The sequence below is a fragment of the Equus asinus genome, chromosome X (assembly GCF_041296235.1).
Source record: "Equus asinus isolate D_3611 breed Donkey chromosome X, EquAss-T2T_v2, whole genome shotgun sequence".
Classification (NCBI taxonomy): Eukaryota; Metazoa; Chordata; class Mammalia; order Perissodactyla; family Equidae; genus Equus; species Equus asinus.
This window is the reverse complement of record NC_091820.1, coordinates 124193351-124217129: the sequence shown is the minus strand read 5'-3', so window position 1 is coordinate 124217129 and position 23779 is coordinate 124193351. Positions and strand designations below refer to the sequence as shown.

General features: G+C 39.0%; 1 protein-coding gene across 9 annotated transcripts in view; it reads right to left on the bottom strand.

The window, feature by feature from the left end:
* The window catches only part of INTS6L (integrator complex subunit 6 like), a 53781-nt gene that overhangs the window by 6193 nt on the left and 23809 nt on the right, over positions 1-23779 (bottom strand). For 4 of the 9 annotated variants that reach the window (XM_070501885.1, XM_070501883.1, XM_070501880.1 and 1 more), the window contains 10 exons: positions 23185-23274; positions 22764-22947; positions 22376-22504; positions 19962-20125; positions 17588-17740; positions 14229-14361; positions 7006-7100; positions 3435-3653; positions 2412-2535; positions 975-1117 (listed from right to left, as the gene is read on the bottom strand). In XM_070501885.1, the coding sequence (XP_070357986.1) occupies positions 975-1117; positions 2412-2535; positions 3435-3653; positions 7006-7100; positions 14229-14361; positions 17588-17740; positions 19962-20125; positions 22376-22504; positions 22764-22947; positions 23185-23274 (1434 nt within the window). Of the gene's footprint in view, positions 1-974; positions 1118-2411; positions 2536-3434; positions 3654-5882; positions 5994-7005; positions 7101-14228; positions 14362-17587; positions 17741-19961; positions 20126-22375; positions 22505-22763; positions 22948-23184; positions 23275-23779 lie in introns of those variants that run through there. The other 5 variants (XM_070501881.1, XM_070501879.1, XM_070501882.1 and 2 more) reach the window with 3 other exon arrangements.

The following is a 23779-nucleotide window of genomic DNA, read 5'->3' as shown; positions in this document are numbered from 1 at the left end:
TCCAAGGCATTTTCCAAAGCAAAATAGTACAGAAAGGGAAAAACATATTCACTGAGCATTTACTACGTGTCAGGTAATGTTCTAAATGGCATACATGTGCTAACTCAACACTCCACAGAGCTCTGTTAGTTAGGTGTAATAATTATCCCTTGTACTACAATGAGGAAAACAAGACACAGAATGATTAAGAAAAACTCCAACTAATTGATGATTGGGGTGAGGTGGAATACTTTTCACAGTCTGGTTTGGTTACAGAAGAGATTACTGCATGAGTCTGCACCATAATACCAATGGTCTCCTCCAAGAGTGCAGACATAATCCCCATTCATCTCCATGCTTCAATGGTCAAGTCAGTCTATCTTACACATACACACAGACAGACACACACACACACTCATCTCACATTTAGATCTCTAGTAGGACGAGCCAAATAAAGCAACATCACCTAGTACTTCATATTTCAAGAGGAGCACTTCATCACTGTCTAGATAAAGCACTAGAGATCTGAATAATGGAAAGAGAGGAAATGAATGGCAATCTCAATATTAAAGGAATTAGTGTGTAGAGGTGGAAATGAATACAAACTCTGGAGCTGGAAAGATGTGGGTTCAAATCCTGACTCTCATCATCTGTGTCACTCAGGGTAAGCCATCTGACCACTGTGAGCCTTGATTTCTTTTTATTAAAGGGCAGATAGTAATACTCATCTGAATAACAGTTATGAGCATTAAATGTGACAATTTAAGACACCAGCTTCTACTAGGTACTCAATAAATGTCAGCTATTATTTGCTTCAACCGACACACTCTTGCATCAGGAGGCTCCTGCTTTCCACTCACAAAGAGCCCTGGATTCATATTTTATCTTTTAAACAAAGAGAAGGAGAACCTCTGATGTATATTCATCTTGCCAAGAAGAAAGGAATTATAGCACGAATATCACAATTTGGGCAGACATAGAAATAGGTATCCTACCTTCTTATCTTGTTTGAACGGATTGCCAAAAGTATGCAGTCTTTTTGGTTGATCTGGATCAATCTCTCGAAGTGGGGAAGCCAATGTCTTTAGGTATTCCTGATAGTTACCCATTTGTGCAACTGGAACACTATGAAGGGAATCTGCAAAATCGTCAGAGAAGAAACAGATGCTACACAGCTGAAGTGTATGGTCCTTTTGACAGGACATGATCAGAGTCTAGCTTAGCAATGTGTATCTTGGCATCCAATAGTCTAATATCTTGAATGTAGCATTCTAGGATCTAAAATCATCTCTCTTCATCCCACTCATTACTCAGTCTACCATCACTACTGCATACAAGCTCAAATCACTAGGCCAAGAGCAATTCCCTTACCTTTCAAACAAGGTTTGAGAATGGGCTGACATCTGTCATACGACCATCCCAACTCAAAACACCATATTTGTTCTGTGTTTCAAAGAGCCTAGGCTCCATGGTTTTCTCTTATCACCTAGAGAACCAAGCCTTACCCTCTTGGAGAATTTGATTAAAGCTATAGGCTCTCTTCTTAGAAAAGTCCCTCCTTTTCCACAAAACTTGGCACACTATTTCAGGAGGTTGGCCAGGCTAAAATTTGCTCATTTTAATGGTCAAATGACCATGTTTAAAATGGACAAAATGGGGGCCAGCCAGTGGTGCAGTGGTTAAGTTTGCACGTTCCACTTTGGCAGCCCAGGGTTCGCCGGTTCAAATCCTGGGTGTGGACCTATGCATTGCTTGTCAAGCCATGCTGTGGCAGGTGTCCCACATATAAAGTAGAGGAAGATGGGCACGGATATGAGCTCAGGGCCAGTCTTCCTCAGCAAAAAGAGGAGGATTGGCAGCAGATGTTAGCTCAGGGCTAATCTCCCCCCGTCCCAAAAAAACAAATAAAATAAAGTAAAATTAAATGAACAAAATGGTAAAAGGGAGTTATACACTATCACCAATTATCCTGGACACTATCAGGTTCATTCTTTTCATGTAAATGAGGAATTCTGGAGTGAGTGCATCACAGTAGGCCGGGTGGGATAGCATTCAGGTGTGCGATTTCTAAAATCTGACAGACTTAGGTTCTGCAACTTTCCAACTCACCAAGCCTGGGCAAACTACCAAGATGCTCACTCTCAGTTCCCATGTCCATTAAATGGGCATAAAAACAGCAGCTCTCTCACGGGGCTGCGCTGAGGCTTCCAAGAGCTAAAGCACACTGATTAACATATTCACTGATTAATGCACCTTTTCCCTTAAGCCTGAGAACAATGAACTTGTGCCTGGGGCGATGTCAGGATTCAGTGAAAACAGGCATTCTAAACATTAAAGTATTGCAAAATAACCTACTCATTCTGCAATAAACACCTTTGTGTAAGTCACGCTTGACATTTTCTTAATCAACAAAAAGTACTTTCCTCATTTACCTTCATCCTGTCCGACAATAAACTTGTGTGTTTTCAGCAGATTGGATCTCATTCGAGTTAACTGGTCTAAGAGACCTCTACGTGGAATATCATAGGCATTTCTGTATGTCTGAGGTTTCAAATCCTATTTGAAATGAAACAAATAATTTCAGTCACTCCTGTGGCTTTTAATATAGAAACGTAATTCTTAACCCTCTTAAAATCCTAGTGAAGAACTCTACATTCAATACAATTGAATAGAGTAGAATTTTCCCAGTGGAAAATTTTCACCTGCTGGCCTTGCTCTGAATTCTAATACACCCACAAAGCACTAAAGCCACTGGGAATATCCTTTTTGAAGTATGTCATTTAAAACATCAAATCCTGAGATTTATGCCTGTGGCAGCCTTGCAGGTCCACTGCTTGTAATCTATCCTCTGGTAGCCACGGAGGTGAGCTGCTGGGATCTCCCTCCTGGACGCAATGGCTGATCTTGTAAGGAGCGCAGTTAGCTGAATGCCTCCAGCTGCAAGGCCTTTGGGATCTCCTGCAGCACATGGGCAGAGGCCATGTTCTGCCCAGGCTGCTCCTTGCTAGTGACTGAGAAAGGTGGGGGGCGTCAGGGCCAGGTGAGTTCTGCCAACATGGACCTCCTCTATGGGAAATCTTGGTGCCAGAGATCCCTATCAGGCTGGCCAAGACTTTCTACAAGCTACACCCATGTCTGAGGCTCTTCATACCCATTCCTCCTTCGTTCCCCACTCCTCTCATGGATGCTAGATCAGCATTGCGGCCTGAAGGCTTCCCCCTCTTACTCCTCTTCCCTCTCCCTTTTCTCTTTCACAGACATTACCACCCCACAAACATATCGTGTACATTTAATCCCATATTGGCATCTTCTGGCAGGACAATTCCTAAACTGGCCCATTAATAACGATGAAGTCCAAAACAGGATGGTAATGATTTCAAAGCTAAAGTAATATGAAAGGCATAAACGTGTCAGACAAGTTCAAACAAATACAAACTGTTCATGTTACAATTTACCTTGTTTAAGAGCCCTACTTGGAAGCCAGCAAATTCTTTGGTATTCAGTTCTGTCAGTCTCGGCACAGTTTCCCCAATTATTTCTTTCAATAGTTTTCTAAAATTTTTACTGTGAGTCAACGACACGCCACCTCCAGAATGATTTTTCACTTTGATTCCAATTTCCTGGGGAGGTTTCTTCCCCACTGAGGCTAGTATTCGTTCTGACTCTAGTTTGGTCTAAAATGAAAGTACATAGTATGTTATGGAAAGATCTACACTGTCACTGTCGTTTTTACTACTTAAGAAAGACAATACTTTAAGAACCCCACAGAACAATTATCAATTGCAAATCACAGAAAAACGGATAATTAAACATTTTCCTGTGCTTCTCTGTACTACCACGGCAAATGGGGGGAGGCCTACAAAGATAAATAACAATAGATTTTTTTCTCTTGTCTAGTGTCAAAATTATGACTGAATCATGGAGAGAATGGAAACCATGGATAAGAATTATATTCACAGACATTTAAAATTACATTTTGTTACTAGAAAGTCTAGTCTAAATCAACATATTCATTTCAGATCCAGACATAAAGGAATTTATAAAGGCAAACTAGTGCTAAAATTCAGATTACATACTTTGGCATTATATCTGGGAAAAATTAAACTTTCTTTTTAATATTGGACCATCCAAAAAGAAAAGGGTTATTTCAATTAAAAAACATTACCAAGTAAATAATTTGTAATATGTACTCAATAAGTTTCTTATTAATAACAAAAAGTCCTCTTAATAGACATTATTATACCATATTGATAAATATTGCTTGAGAGTGTATTGTAGCAATATATTGGGCATATTTTGTGATTTACGTACATTCTGAGATGGTTCAAGGAACACTGGTGACACAGAGTTATTAAATTAGTAATTGGAGCTGCTATAAATTAGTAATAATCTTTTCTTTTTCTCTAAAAGATGGAATTCCACCAATGTCCAGTAAGCCCAAAATAATTTTGAATTTCTCGTGGTTTGATTAGAGATATTCATTAATTTTCCTCTACTTATTGTAATTAAGTATGTTTATTATCTTCTAAAAATATTAAGACATGAAATAAGGGATAAGAGCAAATGAAGGGTCTGTTTCCATAAAGGGTCCTCAAAGCTCATTTATAAAACTATACAAGCGATGTGCCCCAGAATATCCCAGAACCTGCATGAGTTTCAACTCTGTTCACTATTCTTCCTTGTGGTCATACCCTGCCGACACAGCCTTAAAGGCCTAAGGTAAACAGCAAATAAAAAAATATAAATCAATAGATCAATCAATAAATAACCAAAACAAAACATTAACAACAACAAAAATCTATTAGCAGAGAGGAAAAGGGGCTAAGGGGACACTCGGTAGATCAGAAATCTGTGTTTGCCTTTACTTTCTTTTGCATCTCTGAGCCCACTGGACTGGCAGGAACTGGTAAACTCCAGATCATACTTAAGTTTTTGCCAGTTCCTAGCAAAGTGTGTCAGCATCCCAAATTGTGGAGTCATTTTTGTTCTTTAGTGAAATCTGACACTTTTCTGCTTACTACTCTGTTTTGTAAAGGCCCAACTTCTAAACATACCCAACTTGAAGCATTATAGTCACTGCAAATGCTCCAGACTGTTCCCTACCTGGGAATACATTTGTGCACGAGAAGAAAATAAGGCTGCTGCATTAATCTGTCATATAACATAACACATTTGTATGGCAGTAAAGCTCTAACTCAGTAGTTCTCAAACATTTCCATCCTGAAAGAATGGGCTAGGTAGAGGTGAGAAGTATGATAAGTAGGGGTGAGTGGAGGATGAGGTACTAATAGAGAGGGGCAGGCAAGGGACAAGGTGAATAATGGTGAATGAGGTGGGGGTATAAAGGGACAGATGGAGGGCAAGAAGAGAGGAGGCCGAACTCCACTCTTCAGGTCCCCTTGGGGCCTATCACCCTCCAGTTTGAAGAACACGGGTCTCATCTCCCCCTCTCCAAGAAAAAGCATATGGATATTTATTGCCTAAAAACTAATTTCAGGCAAGTCACTTCATCACACCATGCCTCAGTGTGCTGACCTAAAAAGGGGGGTGCTCTAGCCCAATGTGATTTGAGGAGAAACTAGGTTGAAGATAGACAAAATGTGACCCATGAGATAATTCTATTAAGCCTCTGCCCCTCTTAGGCCACAAAATATCAACCAGCTTGTGGGTAGGACAAACTGGCAAGCGAAAGGAGAAATGGCACAGCATCAAATGATACTGACAGACCCTTAACTGCAGTTTAATGGTGAAGCTAGAAGCCATAGAGAATCACATTATTACTAATCCATAAAGTGTAGAAATATATACACATTTAATTTGAAAAATTACAATTACACTAAAGAATAAGGAAATGCACTTCTGAGGGCAAAGGATTTTTGTTTGTTTGTTTTTACCAATACTACCTGTTGGCTGAGTTTTTTAAGGTAAGAGATAACACTGTAACTAAGTCCACAATCTAAATTATCTGATATCAGATTTGGAGCTCCCATCATCCTTAGTGCTTTCTTTAATGGCTATAAGGAAACAAAATACACAACAGTAAGAATAGAATAAATCTTAAAATACTCAAAGTTCAGTTATAAGGGGCAAAGGGACATGATTCATTTCTTAGAAGTCAAGGTGCTGCACATAAAACCAAACATGGAACATTAAAAAGTGGCAATGAAAGTAGTAGAGAGGTAAGGAGCAGAGAGTAAAACAATCAGAAGAGAGTGGGATAAGAAGAGCAAGGAATAGCAAATTCAAACAGGTCAATTGCTTTCAGTCTTAGTTCCCAAGTCAGAGAATCAGTTCACATTGCATTTTATTGCACACCCCATTCCTGCCATGGCAAAAACTAACACACCCCAATTTCTCCTCCCAGTGACACCAATGGTACCATTTAAGATTCTGCCTTTTCACCTCTAGAAACTTGGCTTAAAATTTACCACATCCACCTCTGAAACGATTTTGATCATCTTGATTTAAATTATATGACCAGTTCAAAATCATCATGAATATTTTCCTCAAATTGTAAGAACCCAAATGAGGTCAAGTAATTTTTTACTCTTTTGGATCTCCCCCGCCAGTGCCCCTACTTTATACTTTGTCTAGGACACATTTAACAGGTAACAAGTAAATATAAAGTCTTCAGAATTTCTTTTTTCAGAGGGAAACCCCATATTGAGAATTTCTAGAGTTAAAAAGGGAAGTTGATATAATGCATGAATCCAGACTTTTTCCCTTAAATTCCAAAATTACAATTACAATTTCATAATGTTTGTTTTAATAAGAGAAACATAGATGTGTTTTTATAAACATAACCATGGCAGTTAAAGGAAACAAAATAAAGAAAACAATTCTCTTTTGTGCCGCCATGACTTCTCCAAGCTCTTACACATAATTTGAGAAGACAATGGTGACACAAGTATTTCTAAATAAAAAGAACTATCTTATATCAGAGATAAAGTTTTTGGTTCATTGACATGTCTTGTGACAAGAATCATCATTGATACAGTTAATACATATATACATATAAATACATACTAATAAGTAGTATGGAGGCAGAGTTTTTAAGTAGTTGTCAAAAGCCTGTCGCCACTTCAGATTTGGCTTAAGCTTGTGAACTTTAAACAAGTCATCTGTAAGAGAAAACCAAATAAAATAGTATATTATTCCAGCCCTAAAGTCCAAGATCTAAATCAAGCAACCCACATCTATTATATCATTTCCCAGAAATCTCAAGTTTTAATTACATTAGATGAACCTTTCATTGCAGTTTATTTGATTGTCTTCCTTGGCACTATTTACCAAAATTATATATAGCATTTTTCTAGAAAATGAAATAAAAATTCTCAAGTTACATATTCTGCTTCTGTCTGTGGAACTACATAAAATATAATACTAAAACACTGGCTCTGATCTGTGTGAAATATTCTTCTGACTTGTTACATAATGGTAACTCTACTGTAGTAAATTGCACCCGAGGGGAAATCACTGGTGATGGTCACTGGTTGACGGAATATTTCTTTTATTTAAATAGAGGGCGTTAAAACAACAATAACAACAACAACAAATGAACTCATAGATACAGAGAACAGACTGGTGGTTGCCACAGGCAGAGGAGTGGGACGGTAGGCGAAAGTTTGAAGATGGTCAGATAGTATAAACTTCCAGTTACAAAATAATTAAGTCCCGGGGATGTAATGGACAGCATGGGGACTACAGTTAATAACATTGTATTGTGTATTTGAAGGCTGCTAAGAGAGTAGATCTTAACGTTCTCATCACAAGAAAAAAATCTTAACTGTGTGTGGTGATGGATGTTAACTAGATGTACTGCGGTGATCATTTCGCAATATATAAAGATATTGAATCATTATGTTGTACATCTGAAACTGATAATAATGTTATAGGTCAGTTACATTTCAATAATAAATAAATAAATAGATAAATAAACAGAGGGTGTATACTTTTTGCTGAAAGTCACGGTAAGAGACTTTACAAAGTATATGAGAACAAAGACCAAGCCTCTAACGTCAGGGCAATGATGGCAAGCTCTAAATCATGTTTTGGATTTTCCTTAATCAGTCTATAGTCTGTTTAGCTGTATTTCCCCCCTATTCATTCCTTTGAGTTCAATGGTCAGGGATTTTGAACCAAACTTTGGATCTCTCAATGTTGGTTAACAATTGGGTGATGGCGCTAGTAAAAGGAAGTAGAGATGTTGAAGTTTAAAATTCCATCCAATCAAATACATTTCTTTTTTTTTTTAGATGGTAAAGTACTATTTTTTTTTCAATTTATATTATATTTTATTTTATTTATTTATTTATTTAATTTTTATTGTTTTGGATGTAAATCATATTTCAAATTCTGGATACATTACATCATGTTCACCCCCCGAACACTAATTATAGTGCATCCCCTCACATGTGACCCTAATCACCCCTTTTGCCCTCCCCCCTCCCCCCTTCCCCAATGGTAACCACCAGTCCAATCTCCAATGCTATGTTTTTTTTTTTTTTGTCGTTTTTATCTTCTACTTATGAGTGAGATCATATGGTATTTGACTTTCTCCCTCTGTCTTATTTCACTCAGCATAATACCCTCAAGGTCCATCCATGTTGTCACAAATTCAAATACATTTCTTGAATGTCATGTGCATTAATACAACTAAAGATATTTTCCTTAAATAAGCAGATACCTCCATCTTTTCACACTTAAATGTAATTATTTTAATAATCTAAATGCATTATATACGCTATATGAAAATTTCCAAAACATCTCTTTATTTCTGCTGAGGGTAAGAAAAAATATTTTTCTAATATAATAATTCAAAATTGATAGCCCCATTGACATGAACTTGCCACACTTACTATAAATACCAAAAACATTGTAAGTTCATCCACTATTTTATTTCTTCAGGTGTTATTGGCTCTTATTAAACAAAATGCTTTACTTCCTGGGAGAAAACCATCCCTATGTCACATGCATAACTTCTCTACAAGTAGGGCTATTCTTTGAAATTCTGAATTACTGTACTTAAGGAAAGCGACTACATATTTTCTTCCTTTTACGGCTATAATAAATGATTCATTCCTGCTGAAACTAATTTAAATGAATTTACAAAGTCATAAAATGTAGGTCTTTTGTTCTTTCGGTACAAGGTAGAAAGAACAAAGGAAAAAAGGATCTGAAGAGATTTCTGCCTCACTGTAGCAGGCAAGTCCTTTAAAGACCATTCATATTTTGACAGAAAGGAACAAGAAATCGGGGAAACATTCTGTTATACTGCGTCTTTATGTGGAGTCTGTTGAGAATTAGGCAGATTTTGGAAACTGACAAATTTAAATACCACAAGACTGGAGAGACATTTAGATATAAATAGATTAGATAATGAGAGTCAATAACAGTCTTAATATTTCTAACAATGCCAATTGCAATGATTCCACCCAGGAGCCAATTTAGTCTAATTATTTCTTGTCAGTTTTTTTTTTAACAGGGGTAGGAGGAAGAAAGAAAATCTCCCACAGTCTAGATGAAGGGTGGAGAGCTATTAGGGTGACACTGCTTTAGTCACTATCTCTGTAGCTCAGAAAATTATTTCCATGGTATTAGATTTCCATTCACATAGAGTCTCGAGGATGGTGCAGTAAAGATATCAGAAATGATCAGCAATCAACATTTGAAGGATGAAGAGATGAGAGTGCAGAAGAGAGTCAAATGATACTGCCAACACCTCAAAAACTACTGATAATTTCTCTTCCAGTTCCTTTCTCCCCATTGCCAGCTTCAAAGAGGAGGAAGATGTGGGTTTGAGTCCAAGCTCAGCCACACACTTAGCTGAGCGAGCTGTGAGAAACCACTTCACCTTTTTGTGCCTCCATTTCATCTATGAAATCGGTTTAATGCTAACCGCCTTACCACACGGGATTGTTCTGAGGAATTAGATTACGTACACGAAAACACTGTATAAAATGAAAAAAAAGGTGTAAGCTATGAAGCACCGGATATCTGGTGATTGACACACATTAAATTATCCTCTTTCTATTATTCTCTTTTCCTCCTCTTGACTATAACTGGTCTTAATATGGAGCTGAATTTTATTTTTTACACAAGTCTCCAGTTAATTAAAAAAAATAGGCGAATTGACTGTGGTATAGTTAAGAAAAGAAAAAGAGAAAAGTTGCTACAAATGCCTTAATTTCTGTAGTTATTGGCCCTTGATAGAAAAAATAATTTCCTAATTGAGAGAGAATCTTCTCGCCAACTGCGATAATCTGGTTACCACTCGAATGACGTGATGCTTATGGATCCAGTTAGGCCTCGCTTATCTATCCCAGGCAAGTTCTAGTACTTAAATAATTAAACCTTTGTTAACTATTTTTGATGGAAATCTTGAGTGAATAAAGAGGAAACAGAGGCCGCCTTTATGAGCAGTTATTGTAACATGCAGTAACATGGTGATGTTTCCGGACATTGTGAAGCGTATGTGACTTTAAATGCCTTGCCCACTAAAACTGTAAAACTGTCCTATATCTTTATATTATATCCTTAATATGGAATAGCAGTGTCCTTAAGAGCTACTAAGATAACATAGCTATGAATAATGACAATAGTAATAAGACCACTCATAGCATTATCGAGCACTTACTATCTGCCAGGTGAGTTCTATGCAATCTAACTGTATCAATTATTTAATCCCATCTAAATCCCTTGGAGGTAGGTACTATCACTATCCCCACTTTACAGATGAAATAACTGAGGCACAGAGGTTAAGTGTCTTATCCAAGGTCACAAAGCTAGCAAACAGCAGAGCTACGATTCATACCAGGGCAGCTAGGCCCTACAGTCCATACTCTTAACCACTATGGAGGCCACACAACCCAGAAAGTGGCGTAATGGTGGAAATGTTGAGAGTGTCTATTTCAGAGCCTCAACACAAAACCCAAATTTGGGATTCAGAGGCACAAGGAGCTCCAGCCTCAAAGGGTGTGAAAAGCCCTATGCTCCTTGAAAGACAGGTTATAGAAAAGCCTGGAAATGGATATTTGAAGCCAAAGGGCAGAGTGGGAACTGAGTCAAGGATGAGATGGCCTTCAAATGGATGTGTGCGGTTAGGGATGGAGGAAGAATCAAGGATGCCTCTGGGGTTTCTGATTTGGGATGTTTGCAAAGGGACGGTGATGCTCTAGGCAGGGTTGGATTCTCCGTGTAGCAGGTTAAGGAGGACCAGGGACAAATGTCATACATGCCTCTCAGGTGACAGAAGATATTTCATAAAGAAGAGGAACTTGGCATTTGAAGGATAGAGTGATACAGACTAAGAGATGACCAGCAGGACAGTGCCAGGATTTGACCTTACATAGTACTGTGGAGTCTGGGCATGGGCAGCATGTGGCAACTCAGGCACAGAAGGTCTTAGGCAAAGGAAGAACTGACTGCTTCCTCCTAAGCATTATGCCAGGTCCACATCTGACCTCTAGGACTTGCAAGATCAGCAAAGGTCAAGTTTATACATCTCAGGTAAAGTGCTATACATCTCAATTTCTAATGGGAGACCAGATACACTAGTAAGGGGCATTGTCATATAATAATTTAGAAGGCAGGCTGAGTTTAGACTAAAGGTGAGATCCTGGAATTCAGCCCATAATAGTTCTATAGAACTTTTCCACCGCCCTGCAATAATGAGGCCGCCCTCCACCCACATGGTGTCAGTGGAGACCATGTGGGGAAGAGTAGTAAAAAACTCCTACTTGTCCCAGCCAGGGAGGTACCATTTGAGAGAGGATCCGGAACTCCCACCCCCACATAGCAATAACAAGGAACCCCCTCCCTTTCAGTGTCAACAGAGGCCAAGTGGGGAACCTGGACTTCTACCCACTCCTGGCACTAATGAGGCGGTACCTCGCAATCTCTGCCAGAGGAGTGTGGGAGGAAGCCAGCTAAAACAGAAGGTTTCAATAAGATCCAGAGACTCATAACATACTACTGAAAATGTACAGGTTTCAACTGAAAATCACCCATCACACCAAGAACCAGGATGCTCTCCAAACAAATTCAACAAGACAATCAAGAGACGCCAACACTAAAATGACAGAGATGTTAAAAATATACAATAAAGATTTAAAAAGAGTCATCATAAAAAATGTTTCAACAAGCAATTACAAAGAGGCTTGAAACAAACGAAAAAATAAAAAGGCTCAGCAAAGAAATAGAAAGTAAGAAGTAGAAGATAGAAAGAAGAACCAAATGGGAATCTTAAAACCGAAAAAGACAATAACCAAAATAAACAGCTCAATGGATGGGCTCAAAAGCAGAATGGAGGGGACAGAGGAAATAATCAGTGAGCTGGAAACTAGAACAATAGGAACCACCCAATCGGACTAACAGAAAATAGACCCCCCCCAAAATGATCAGATATATAATTTTCAAATTGTCCCCACTCCATATGTTGCCTTTTCATTCTGTTGATTGTGTCCTTTGATGCACGAAAGTTTTTTTTTTTTTTGTAATTTTTTTTTCGAGGAAGATTAGCCCTGAGCTAACATCTGCTGCCAATCCCCCTCTTTTTGCTGAGGAAGACTGGCCCTGAGCTAACATCCATGCCCATCTTCCTCTACTTTTTACGTGGGATGCCTACCACAGCATGGCATGCACACAGCGGTGCCATGTCCACACCCGGGATGTGAACCGGCGAACCCCAGGCTGCTAAAGCTGAACGTGCGAACTTAACCACTGTGCCACTGGGCCAGCCCCATGAAAGTTTTTTAAGTTTGACCATGTGTTTATTTTTGCTTCTCTTGTCTGTGTTTTTGGTGTCATCTCTCTCTCTTATTATTTCTTACACCTGCATTTGACTCTACAATTATCTCAAAATAAAAAGAGTACTTAAAACATGGAAAAGAATACTAACAGTCAAGTAAAGAGTATCAAGTCTAAACCTTCACTTTATCATTGTGAAAACTGAGGTCATAAAAGTATATTTAAGAAAAAGTGGTAAATAAATCCACAACATACAAGTACTTTTTTATTGGTAGTCTCATTCACCTGAAAGACATCACCTATATTTTATATCAGCGACAATCACCTCTTAGAGGGTATTTTTAGATTGGACTTCAAAATAAATAGGCTATCTCAAATAATCATGCTAACATATTTATGATGACCCGTTCTTAACCTTCTTAACCCGCAACATTTAAAAGAATTTCTTTTTCAGTACATTTAATACATATAGCATTTACAGCACTAAAAATCTTATGCTCTCAAGGACTATATTAAAACTGAGCAAAAATTTGATCCTTTTCACAAAAACTAAGAAATCCCACCAAATAAAACTGTCCACAACTTTACAACTAGAAGGATAGCACGTGGTACTGTATTTCTCTAAACAGATGTGGCTCTTTAAATGAGAAAAAGTCTCCACACACATTTTCAGTGATATCTGAGTAACAGCTTCTGGAGTTGCTCCTTTTAGAACTTTGCCATGGAAACCACAGCTTCCACAACTCCAGTTATCACAGAGTTTACTCTTGTACCTATTTCCTAACTTGCTACTCTGCCTAAAACAGATGCCTCAAGAGCATTTTTTCTAAAGATTGGCACCTGAGATAACAAATGTTGCCAATCTTCTTTTTTTTCCTCTGCTTTTCGTCTCCAAAGCTCCCCAGTACATAGTTGTATATTTTAGTTGTGGGTCCTTCTAGTTGTGGCATGTGGGACGCCACCTCAGCATGGCCTGATGAGCGGTGCCATGTCCGCGCCCAGGATCCGAACCGGCAAAACCCTGGGCCAATGAAGCAGAGCATGTGAACTTAACCACTCGGCCACGGGGCTGGCCCCTAAGAGGATTGAATATTCTTTTGTGGAAAAATAAATGCAAGCCCGTAGCCCGACAGAAGCCATATATTCTGAAGAAAGCCACCAGATTCTTGGAGCTTTAATCCCAATCAACGGTATTTTTTGGCCTCAACCAGTCTAAGAAAAAGCCAAGTGCACTTAAAACTGGGTGACAGCATCGGAGCCTGCAACGTAAAGAACAGCATAAGACCACACACCAGAGGTTGTCTCTTCTGTTTGACATAAAAATAACAAGAGGGAAATGAACAAAACAGAGAACAGTATGCAAATTCTATCCTTTTTAGGCTTTCATACATCCTGATATCAATTACTCTTTGACTACATTTAAAATTAGTCCGCTATCTATTTTTCATTTTTCTTGATTAAATGATGATTAAAGATGATTAAATGGCACATGCTTTACTTACCTAAAAGAGGGAGTAAAACTGGGTAGTTGTAGGGCATCACAAAGAGGTTGACACAAGTCAAAGTGGTACTGGCTTTTAAATAGCCAAATGGATATCCGAGTTCATTGTATTTTCCACTGCTAGTAACAAATACCTGAGAAGAACATGAAGAAATGCAGTTACGACAATAAGAGTTGTATGTAAAGCCAAACTCGCAGCCACATTATGCAGTGATATATCTATGGTGCAATTTAACTGCATGTAATTTAAAAATGGGAAGAGTGTTTTTAACCTATGGGTACGTCAAAATACGTCATACTAAATAAGAACGTTCGGATTGCAATTCTTTTATAAATTCTATTCAGAAATGAAACTGTATTATGCAATAACCATTCAGAGACTACAGGCAACATCAACAACACCCAAATATTTACTTGGTTAGCATGTGGAAAAGAAGGCTGACATACGGCTAAGCAATACCAGTCATCAAAACAAACTGACTTCTCAAAAGAACAAGTAGTGACCAGAGCGGGGACTTTTAGGAAAACGGAACATGGTCCCACGAAAACACAGCCCATCTAAAAGACCATGCTGACACTCCTCCTGCGCGCTACCATTAAGTCTTGGGGTACTTCCCTTTGATGCCCCATTCCCCTCCCCATTTATTCATTTTTCACCCAATAAATATTTATTAAGTAACCTATGATAAGGCAGGCACTGGTGCTAATTATTTTGAGACAGCAAGGAGATGCTTTGGTTCAATTTGGAAGGCATTTTCTCTTGTAAATTATGCTGGAAGAGCAAACATTCAATAAAGATTAATGTTTTAGGGGCCGGCCCCATGGCCGAGTGGTTAAGTTCGCGTGCTCCGCTGCAGGCGGCCCAGGGTTTCATTGGTTCGAATTCTGGGTGCGGACATGGCACCGCTCATCGAGCCACGCTGACGCGGCATCCCACGTGCCACAACTGGAAGGACCCACAACGAAGAATATACAACTATGTACCGGGGGGCTTTGGGGAGAAAAAGGAAAAAAGGAAAACCTTTAAAAAAAAAACGATTAATGTTTTAATTAATCTTATTGGAATTGATATTCCTGATTTGATATCTATTATCTTGTCAGGTCTCATACACTTGATATGCTGTGCTGGAGTCCTCTAGCTACCACGTTTTCTCTCTGTTCCGTGTTCACTCCTTGGTCCAAATCAGGGCATCAGTACATACTTCTACGGGCCTAGACCTTTGCCTTTTCCAAAGTCCTTAAGCAGGATCATTTAAGACAAAAGTCAAACCCTGAGGGAAACAGAATCCATCTACCATGCTAATTCTTGGTACCAGCAGTATCATCTAGCAGGTCACTAAATTCTTGCTATATTCAGTTATAGCTAAAGATAAATCTTTTCTACGTAATTTATGACTCCACAGAACAATGAGTTGTGCTAAAACATGACTCATCTACTAGATCTGATGTCTTAATTTGAACCTTCATAGAAACAGACAACTGAAATAAAACACTTGGGATTTCCCGCTATTTCCTAAGTGTATATAATAAAAGAGGGGAAAAAACCGTCATAAAGGATAAAAAAAAACACATAGCCATCAAGGGTCAGACCTATGATTCCCATGAAAGGAAATGCACTGGGTTTTTGTTCCTCTCTCACTCCTTTTCACTCTTTCTTCCCTCCTTCTCTTCCTTCCTTCCCATAAGCCCCTTGTACAGAATTTGGGGGTTCCAAGGGATCATTAGAGCCCATCTTGTCTAGAGAAAGTTAAGCGTCTGGTCCAAGACCACATAATTGGTGGCCAAGCTAGGGTTAGAATCCAGTCTCCATTATGATTTTGCCAAATTTCCTGGCTCCTGACTCATCTTATTCTTTTTCACTCCCACTAATTTATCGTATTAAAACTACTCTAAACCAAAGTAACATAAGGTAGAGGAGGAAGCCATATGGCACGTCTGAGGGATGGTGCAGGGAGCAAAGACAGAATTTCTTAAGTTTCTTTGGAGAAGATTTACAAGGAATGTGCCATATAGAAAAGAGGGTTTATTTTAAGGGAAAAGCATAATTTGTAATTTTATTTGCTTTTATTGCAAATTTTTTTCAACCCATAAATTCAATCCTCCTATCTTGATTTTAAGTTAGCATTCTATGATCCATATCTCTACATTTCTAGTACATTTTGGTGTATTTTATTAAAATATAAATATACATTCAAAGAAGTGCATGAATTATAAGTGTATAGCTCAACGACTGTTCACAAAGTGAGAGTGCATGTATCGTCAGCACCCAAATCAAGAAAGAGAACATGACCACAGACTCCCTCATGTCCTTTTCCGGTCACTACTCTACACACCCGAGAGAAGCCACTAGCCTGACTTCTAACGAAGTCAGTCATTTTTACCTCTTTTTGAATGTATATAAAGTAGAATCATACAGTATGTGATCTTTTATGTCTGCCTTCTTTCGTTTGATATTCTATTTCTGAGACTGTTCTATTTCTTTCACTTTTACATCCTTGCCTTAAGTCTGTTCCTTTTTTCCTACCCAGTTTTAGCATCGTAGGAGAATTCAAGGAGCTTAAAGACAACTAGTAGCAACAGTCTCACATTTGGGGATGAAACAGATGGCAGTCTGAAAGCGTTCCTTGTGTAAATAGAACCTAACCACTATTGATTGCTATATGGCGCTATGGTTTAGAAATAGAACAAACATCCTTAACGTATAGGACTTCCTTATTATATCCAAATAAAAATGCTGTGACTGCCATGTCTGGATTTTTACAAACTGAAATCCAAAGGTGAGTCTGCTAACAAATCAGCAAGCCCTCTGGCTGAAGTCTAACACTTGGAACAGCCAGCGTGTGTGCATTTGCCTCATCCAAGTAAAATCTCCACTCCACACCCAAATGTGGTTTGTACTACAAGAAGAAGGGTTGGATCACATTACACGAAGACACAAAGTACTTTTAGGGCTTATGTTTTTTTGTCGAAAATCTCTTGTACTTCTAATCTGTCAAGTTCACACTACGGGCTGAGAACCTTGCTTCAGTTGCAGAGCCATAGCTGAATAGAGTTACATCCTTTAGGTTAGGGGTTCTTAAGCTGGGGTCCCTGGACAGCCTTCAGAGGAGTCCTCCAAACCCTCAGATACACAGGTTTCATCAGATTCCACTGACTTAAACGGCATTGCACAGGAGGCTAAGGATTCATATCAGTCTGAAATGATTTGCTTGGCCCCATTGCTTATTTAATAGCATTTGTGAGAAACATTATTAACAGACTCAGCCTAGTTATTCCCAGATTAAGCTTTGAAACTTCTTAAAACAATTCCCAGATCCCAGAGTGGTTACAGACATTTGGTTACCAGGTAAGGATAAGTACCTGCCAGCAGGTATGTGGAGACTTTCGTTCCAGGATGTACTGAGTTAAGGGTGAAGGTTCAAGCTCATATTTGTCAAAGGGAAGTTTGTCTATTACCATTGGCTCACAATCTACACAGGAGAACCTCACAATAGGATGAGATGTTCGTGGAGGCTAAAAAACAAGAAGGGAAAACATGGTCTGTTATCAAGTGAGCTCTCATTCCTGACAATTCTGCAGCCCCTTTTTATGTTCTGTTAAACCATCACTGAGATGCAGACTAGTGTTTTGAGAAAGAAGGCTTCTGATCTCTAGGCACCACCAATGGCTTCCATGGGGCAAGGGCACTCAAGTTCTTTATCTCTGCCATCTACTCGGCACTGGGAAGAGGAAAGGTAAATTCTAACACTCATAACTACAATTTCAGTGAAGTGAAAAGTAAAACTGCTTTGAATATGTTTAAGAAGTGGTTATGATCCGCAGGATGAACTCTGAATTTCAGATCCACTTTGCAACCTCCAAGCATTACCTGCTCTTTTCCCCTTTGTACCATGAGGTTACAGATAGTCCGGACACTGCTAGGGAAGAAGAAATCCGTGAAGCTTTCCAATGAGGTCATGACAGAGCTAGAGCCACTAACAAGCAAGATAAAAAGTTGTAAAGGCATGGAAAGGGCAAGAGAGAGCGAAAATGAGCCAATCACAGCTCCAGGGCCCACTTTCGTTTTTTTTCCAGTTGAATTTTCACAGCATTTCTCACACCCACATGCTTGCCTTGAACAGCTAGAGCTGGGGATGCTTTTGGCTGGGCTGCAAAGGCCTGTGTGCCTGTGGTACCAGAGCAGATTGATGGAGCAGCCATTTTACTAACAGGTTTAGGTTGTGGGAATGGAGAGCGCCAGAGAGAAATGGTGGCAGCAAGGGTAATATGGTGAGATAAGGAGATGGGACAAGTCTCAGGGACAAGGGGGAGACGTGGCTCCACCTTTTCTTGAGGAGAGCTCCCTAAGGCTGATATGAATATGACAAAGCATCTCCGTTCCCTGTATAATAGGGAAAAACATGCTCATTTGCTTTCATAATTTACAAACCTACACGATGTTTTAGAAGCTGAGAAAAATAGTCCTCAAATGTGCTTTTAAAGCTGGAGGAATGGGAACATGAGCTATGTGTGAGTCACTTGGAATGTCTTTTATTGCAGCTTTTCCTGATTTTAATTTTAATTAAGCTTCAGAAATATTTCTGGCTCATTAGCGTTAAACCTATAAAAAAGTGATGAAGACATGAGCGAAGCCCCATCACTAGCAATGATGAAGTAAACTCGGAACTAAAACATTCCCTCTGGGGGTTGAAGGGGCTGAGGGCAACTGGGCACTGAGATTCAGCAAGTGTGCCACCTTGGAGCCCAGAGGGAAGGAGGAGGAAATTCAGTCTCCCCCATAGCAGGGGCCAGAATGGCTCTTCAGCTGGACATTCAGGCCTTTCAGGGCTACTCCTGAAAAAATGCAAAAGCCTAAAAACAGTAATCCAGGAGAAAACACGGTTCATGTCAGAAATTTCTAAAACAGACAGAATATAGATTAGCTGAACCAGAAAGGCACTAAACTGGAGGAGTAGTGACCTTTCTGTGCCTCCACGCCCCGCACAAGAAGGATTACTCTGGCCTTTTTCTATTGGCTGTGGGGAGGGAGGAAGATGAAAGTGAGAGTGGGTTTCACATGGTTTCCCTTTTTACTAGACACCACCCCTCCCCCCGCAAAATGTCAATTCATCTGGTCCTAGGAGCAACTACAACAGCAAAACCTCTTCTACCAAATGCAGTAAACAAAGAGACAAGTCCTTGCTTAGAGATCATTTTTTAAATATTGCTTTAATTACCCATGATTGAAAGGTGCATTGCCAAGGAACACAAGTCCACTGATACAAAAAGATGAAAAGTGGGTCCACAAAGTTCCACTAGGTGTCTAATGACTCCCGAAAAGGAAGTAGAACGATCTCTGTTTTGAATATGTTTCCAGAACATATACAAGGTGCCACCTAAGTTCTAATTTCCTGAGGATGTACATGAAAATCAATGTCAGCACTTTTTAGACATTGTGTTTACTATGTAAATCAAGTCAGCTGCTCTGAAACAAAAACCAAGTCATAGATTGCAACAGCATCAAAAATAACAATGCTTTAACATCCAAAGAGGGCAGTTCGAGTGGCAAAGGCAACTGGAAGAAAGAATGCCAGAAAAGAAAGGAAGTCCTCTCTTGCTTTTAGGTACAATCTAGATTCCCAGCAAGAGACAGAAGGTATAGCCTAGAAGCCTCAAATCTATTTTACAAGGTTCACTGCAATCAGCAAATTGAAAATCCAGGATGATGTTTACCTTTTTGTTTTATGACACTTACTAGTGAAGGTAAATTCTGATCTGGCCAAAAAGATTCTGGAATTGGCCAATGTCCAACAGGTACACCAGTTTTAGAGTTAGGTCGTACATAAATGAGCTTATGACAACTATGCCATGGTTGAGCGGCAAATGAACTGCTTGGCCTAGATGAATCCATAAATCCATCTAAAAATGAAACAAAAGACAGACGGAGGCATGAATTTCTTTTTACAGCTGATCCTCTTGTGCAAATTTTTCAGCTCAAAGCAAAGTATAAAACCAAACCAAAACAGTGATTCATGAAAAATGGAAGGAAAAAAGCAATGCTACTAAAATTTCTGAATGTTCTCTGCGGCAACTCTTTCATCTACTCCATGAGTAACCCAAAATCCCACCCCTCTCTTCCCTCACTACAACCAAAATGTGCAGTTATATGGAAAACTACTGCAAAATTAGTGTTATATTTTCTGAGATTTGGACACATAAATTGAACACAGCAAACCACTACAGTTATTTTTCCAAATTAGGCAAATGAAATCGTTCATTCCCTGGTATAGTTTTACATTTTTGGAATCTGACAAAAGAGGCCATAAATTCCATTGATTTTCTTTCTATTCCCAATTAGATGAAAAAAGTATTCTTAACTATAAAACAGTGAGGCTCAATGACCACAAAGGCAAAATAAAAACTATCCAAATTCCCTCAAAGATAGAAGGAATGCTGACAATACAATCTGTGTATATAGTTGGGGGACAGAACACAAAGCAAATGCATCTAGTTTATTGAGGACTAATTCATTATAGTTTCCCCATCCACCCTTCAAATTCCATGGAAACTGGGCATGGTATAATGCTGAATAATGTATCCTGAATGCATTTTAATTATTTAAACTAGAATATTTCATTTGCCTCCAAAACAGGGCAAGGCAGAGTTACACAACCTTTAGTGCAACGATTCATTAGTCTAAATTATATTTGTAAAAGATGTTTTAATGATTTGCATCTCATTTTTCTTAAATGACAGGTCGTTTGATTTACTTATTTAGGCATTACTTTAAACAAGTAATTACTTTAGACCAGGAGATTTACTGGGCTCCATGGAGCTCTAGGAAGGACATGTAACGGCTTCAAGGGACCAAGAGACCCCCTTGAAGTTGAGCTCACAATTCTGGGGATGCGCATTTCTCTGAGGAGAGAGTTCTTAGCTTTCATCAGAATCTCAAAGAGCTCTGGACAAAGGGGAAGTGGAGCTAGAAAGAAAACCTGAGTTATTTACATGACATCAAGTCCAATAGGTTTTCAGTATGAAAGGTCCCAGCAGTTCACATTAATGAATACAAAATTACGGATGGAGCAGTCAATCGTTCATAGTATAACATGTCCTTCCTTTATGATGAATTTAATTAACTTAAACTGTGAAGCTTCAGCCTTCTATGGTGGTGTTCTTAAACTGGAGTCCAAGAAACTCCTGAAATTAAATAAAAATTGTGTGTGTGTGGTCTATGTCTATTTTACTAGGGAGAGGGCTCTCTATTTTTCCAACAGCTTCTCAAAGGATTCTGGGAACTAAAGAGTAAAAAGGTCAGGAAGCACAGGACCCACTGCTTTAGGCAAAAATGTGTGTCTTCTAGCCCCTGTGCATTTGTTCCCTTTGCTTCTCCAGGCAGCTACCACTGGCAGTGGCCCCGGCAATTAAAATGCGTGGATCAGACCAGACAAGCACCATGGTAATGATGGAGTCTAGGTCACACATGTATGTATGTGTGTGAACTGGCAGGAATGAGGAGAAGCAACAGCCTAACAGTGCTCGGAGTAAGCCTTGCCATGCAGGTATGATTCGAGGGAGAAGTCCCTTCCCCTAGACAAAAGTAGCTCGGCTTTCATCTATTTTGAGACATTGAACTTTCTTTAAAATCTCATCTGAAGAGAAAAGGTTCTGCAGTTCAAAAGTGGCCAGGAAAATACTGGAGTAGGATCTTATAGAATAGTAACAGTTCCTGGGTAAACATTCAGTCTCTTGCTGATGTGTGCTAACAAACACAGGTCTCATAAAGACAGCTTGGCACATTTGGCGCTCACAAGATCAAACCCAGCTTACGAGTTAAGCGGCACTCTGTAGTGAATCTCCAGATATTTCGTGAACAGAGAGGTGAATAATTCAGTGTCATCCCAAGACTCGGACTAGGTAATGTGAAACGGGTGGGGTAAAGGAAGAATTTTCTCAGGAAGATTTGACACTGAATTAAAGTCACCAGAATCTGGCTACCTGACACCGATACATAGGCAATGAATGAATGGTAGTTTGAGTGGATCTTGTAACGGCTTGAATGAATGTAGATAGTGAAGACTGTGTCTATTATGATTAGTTTAACATCTTCCCAATCTCAGACCATTGTCCTTTATAACACTTTAGGGTAGAAAAAGTTATCTACTGTACCTTCTCCGATAGGAAGTGGATCTGGTCCTGTTTTCTCAAAGTTAATAACTACACCACTCTGAACTTTTTGAACTAGAGATTCTAAACATTGATTCAACATTCTTTGTGTTCTAACACAGTAGGAGCGACCTATAGCAGAAGGAACAACAAATAGGACACGTCTGAACAAATAAAATACTATTTAACAATACAAGCATTTGAAATCCTAAAATGCAACGTGAAATAATCATAACTACATTGGCAGGAAATATCACACTAATGGTGAGCTTAAGCAGCAGAGTTAAAAGATTCCGAAGAAAAATATGTGAAGACTGGATATGGCATTTAAGAAAAACTATACTCTGCTGCCCTGAATTCTTCTTTTAGAAATATTAAATATTGCCAGTACCTCCTGTGACTTCACACATCTGTGTGATGGCAGATTCGTCAGTGGGTACGCTCCCTAGCTGCTCTGGTTCAGTAGAAGCCAATCCAGGCAAACGCAACACCAGGGCAAATAACCTTTGATCCCAACGAAAAGGTTCTTTGGTTAGTTCACTTCCAGGCAGAGGAGAATTCAAAGGCAGATGAAGCTGATGAGGCAAAATTCGAAAAGTTTCATCATAACAACCCGTACCAAACTGAAGAAAGTTAAAGAGTTAAAGGGTTCACTTTTCTTTCATGTACTCAAGAAAATGAAGCAATCTTTCAAGGATTACCAAGATGGAAGGTTTGATCAAATTTATTCGTAACTGGAAATTTATGCCTCCCACAGAAATAGCTGCATGTTCTCTGCCATTTAAACGAAAGTTAAAAAAATGAAATCTCACCTCTTCTTGAATACCAGCAGTACTTGTTAACTTGTTTCCATCTGTGATGGTAATTAAAATAGATGGTTCTAAAAAAAATGGATTTCTCCCCTAAAATACATTTAAAAAGTATTAGAGCCATGCAAAGTAATAAAATTGTATTTACACTTTTACATTTGTCTTGCCAGTGATCTCTCAAATGTGTGATAAAATTTGCCTGGATAAATGAGAAGGAAAAGATTAGGGACTGAAGTGGGTAGGTATCAAAATAACAATCCCTGAAAAGGTAACATTCAGAATAAACTGAAGAATTTTTATAATTCAGGAACTACCCAAACTATAACATCTGAATACCCCTCTCCCTCTGCTTTCCAAGTAACCACAAAAGATATTAAAGAGGTTGTAATGGCAGCATCATCCACACCCCTCAATCCATTCACCTGAGTCACAATCCTGCCACGGGGTGGGGGCGGGGGGGGGGACATTAGTGACGTATGCTCTGCAACCTGGAGAGTGACTCTAGTTACTGTGAGCAGAGTTTTTACAGTAGGAAAGGACAACAGTAGCAGCAGCAAATGCTATTCTGCCTTCCTCTTATTCTAGAGCTTTTTCATTG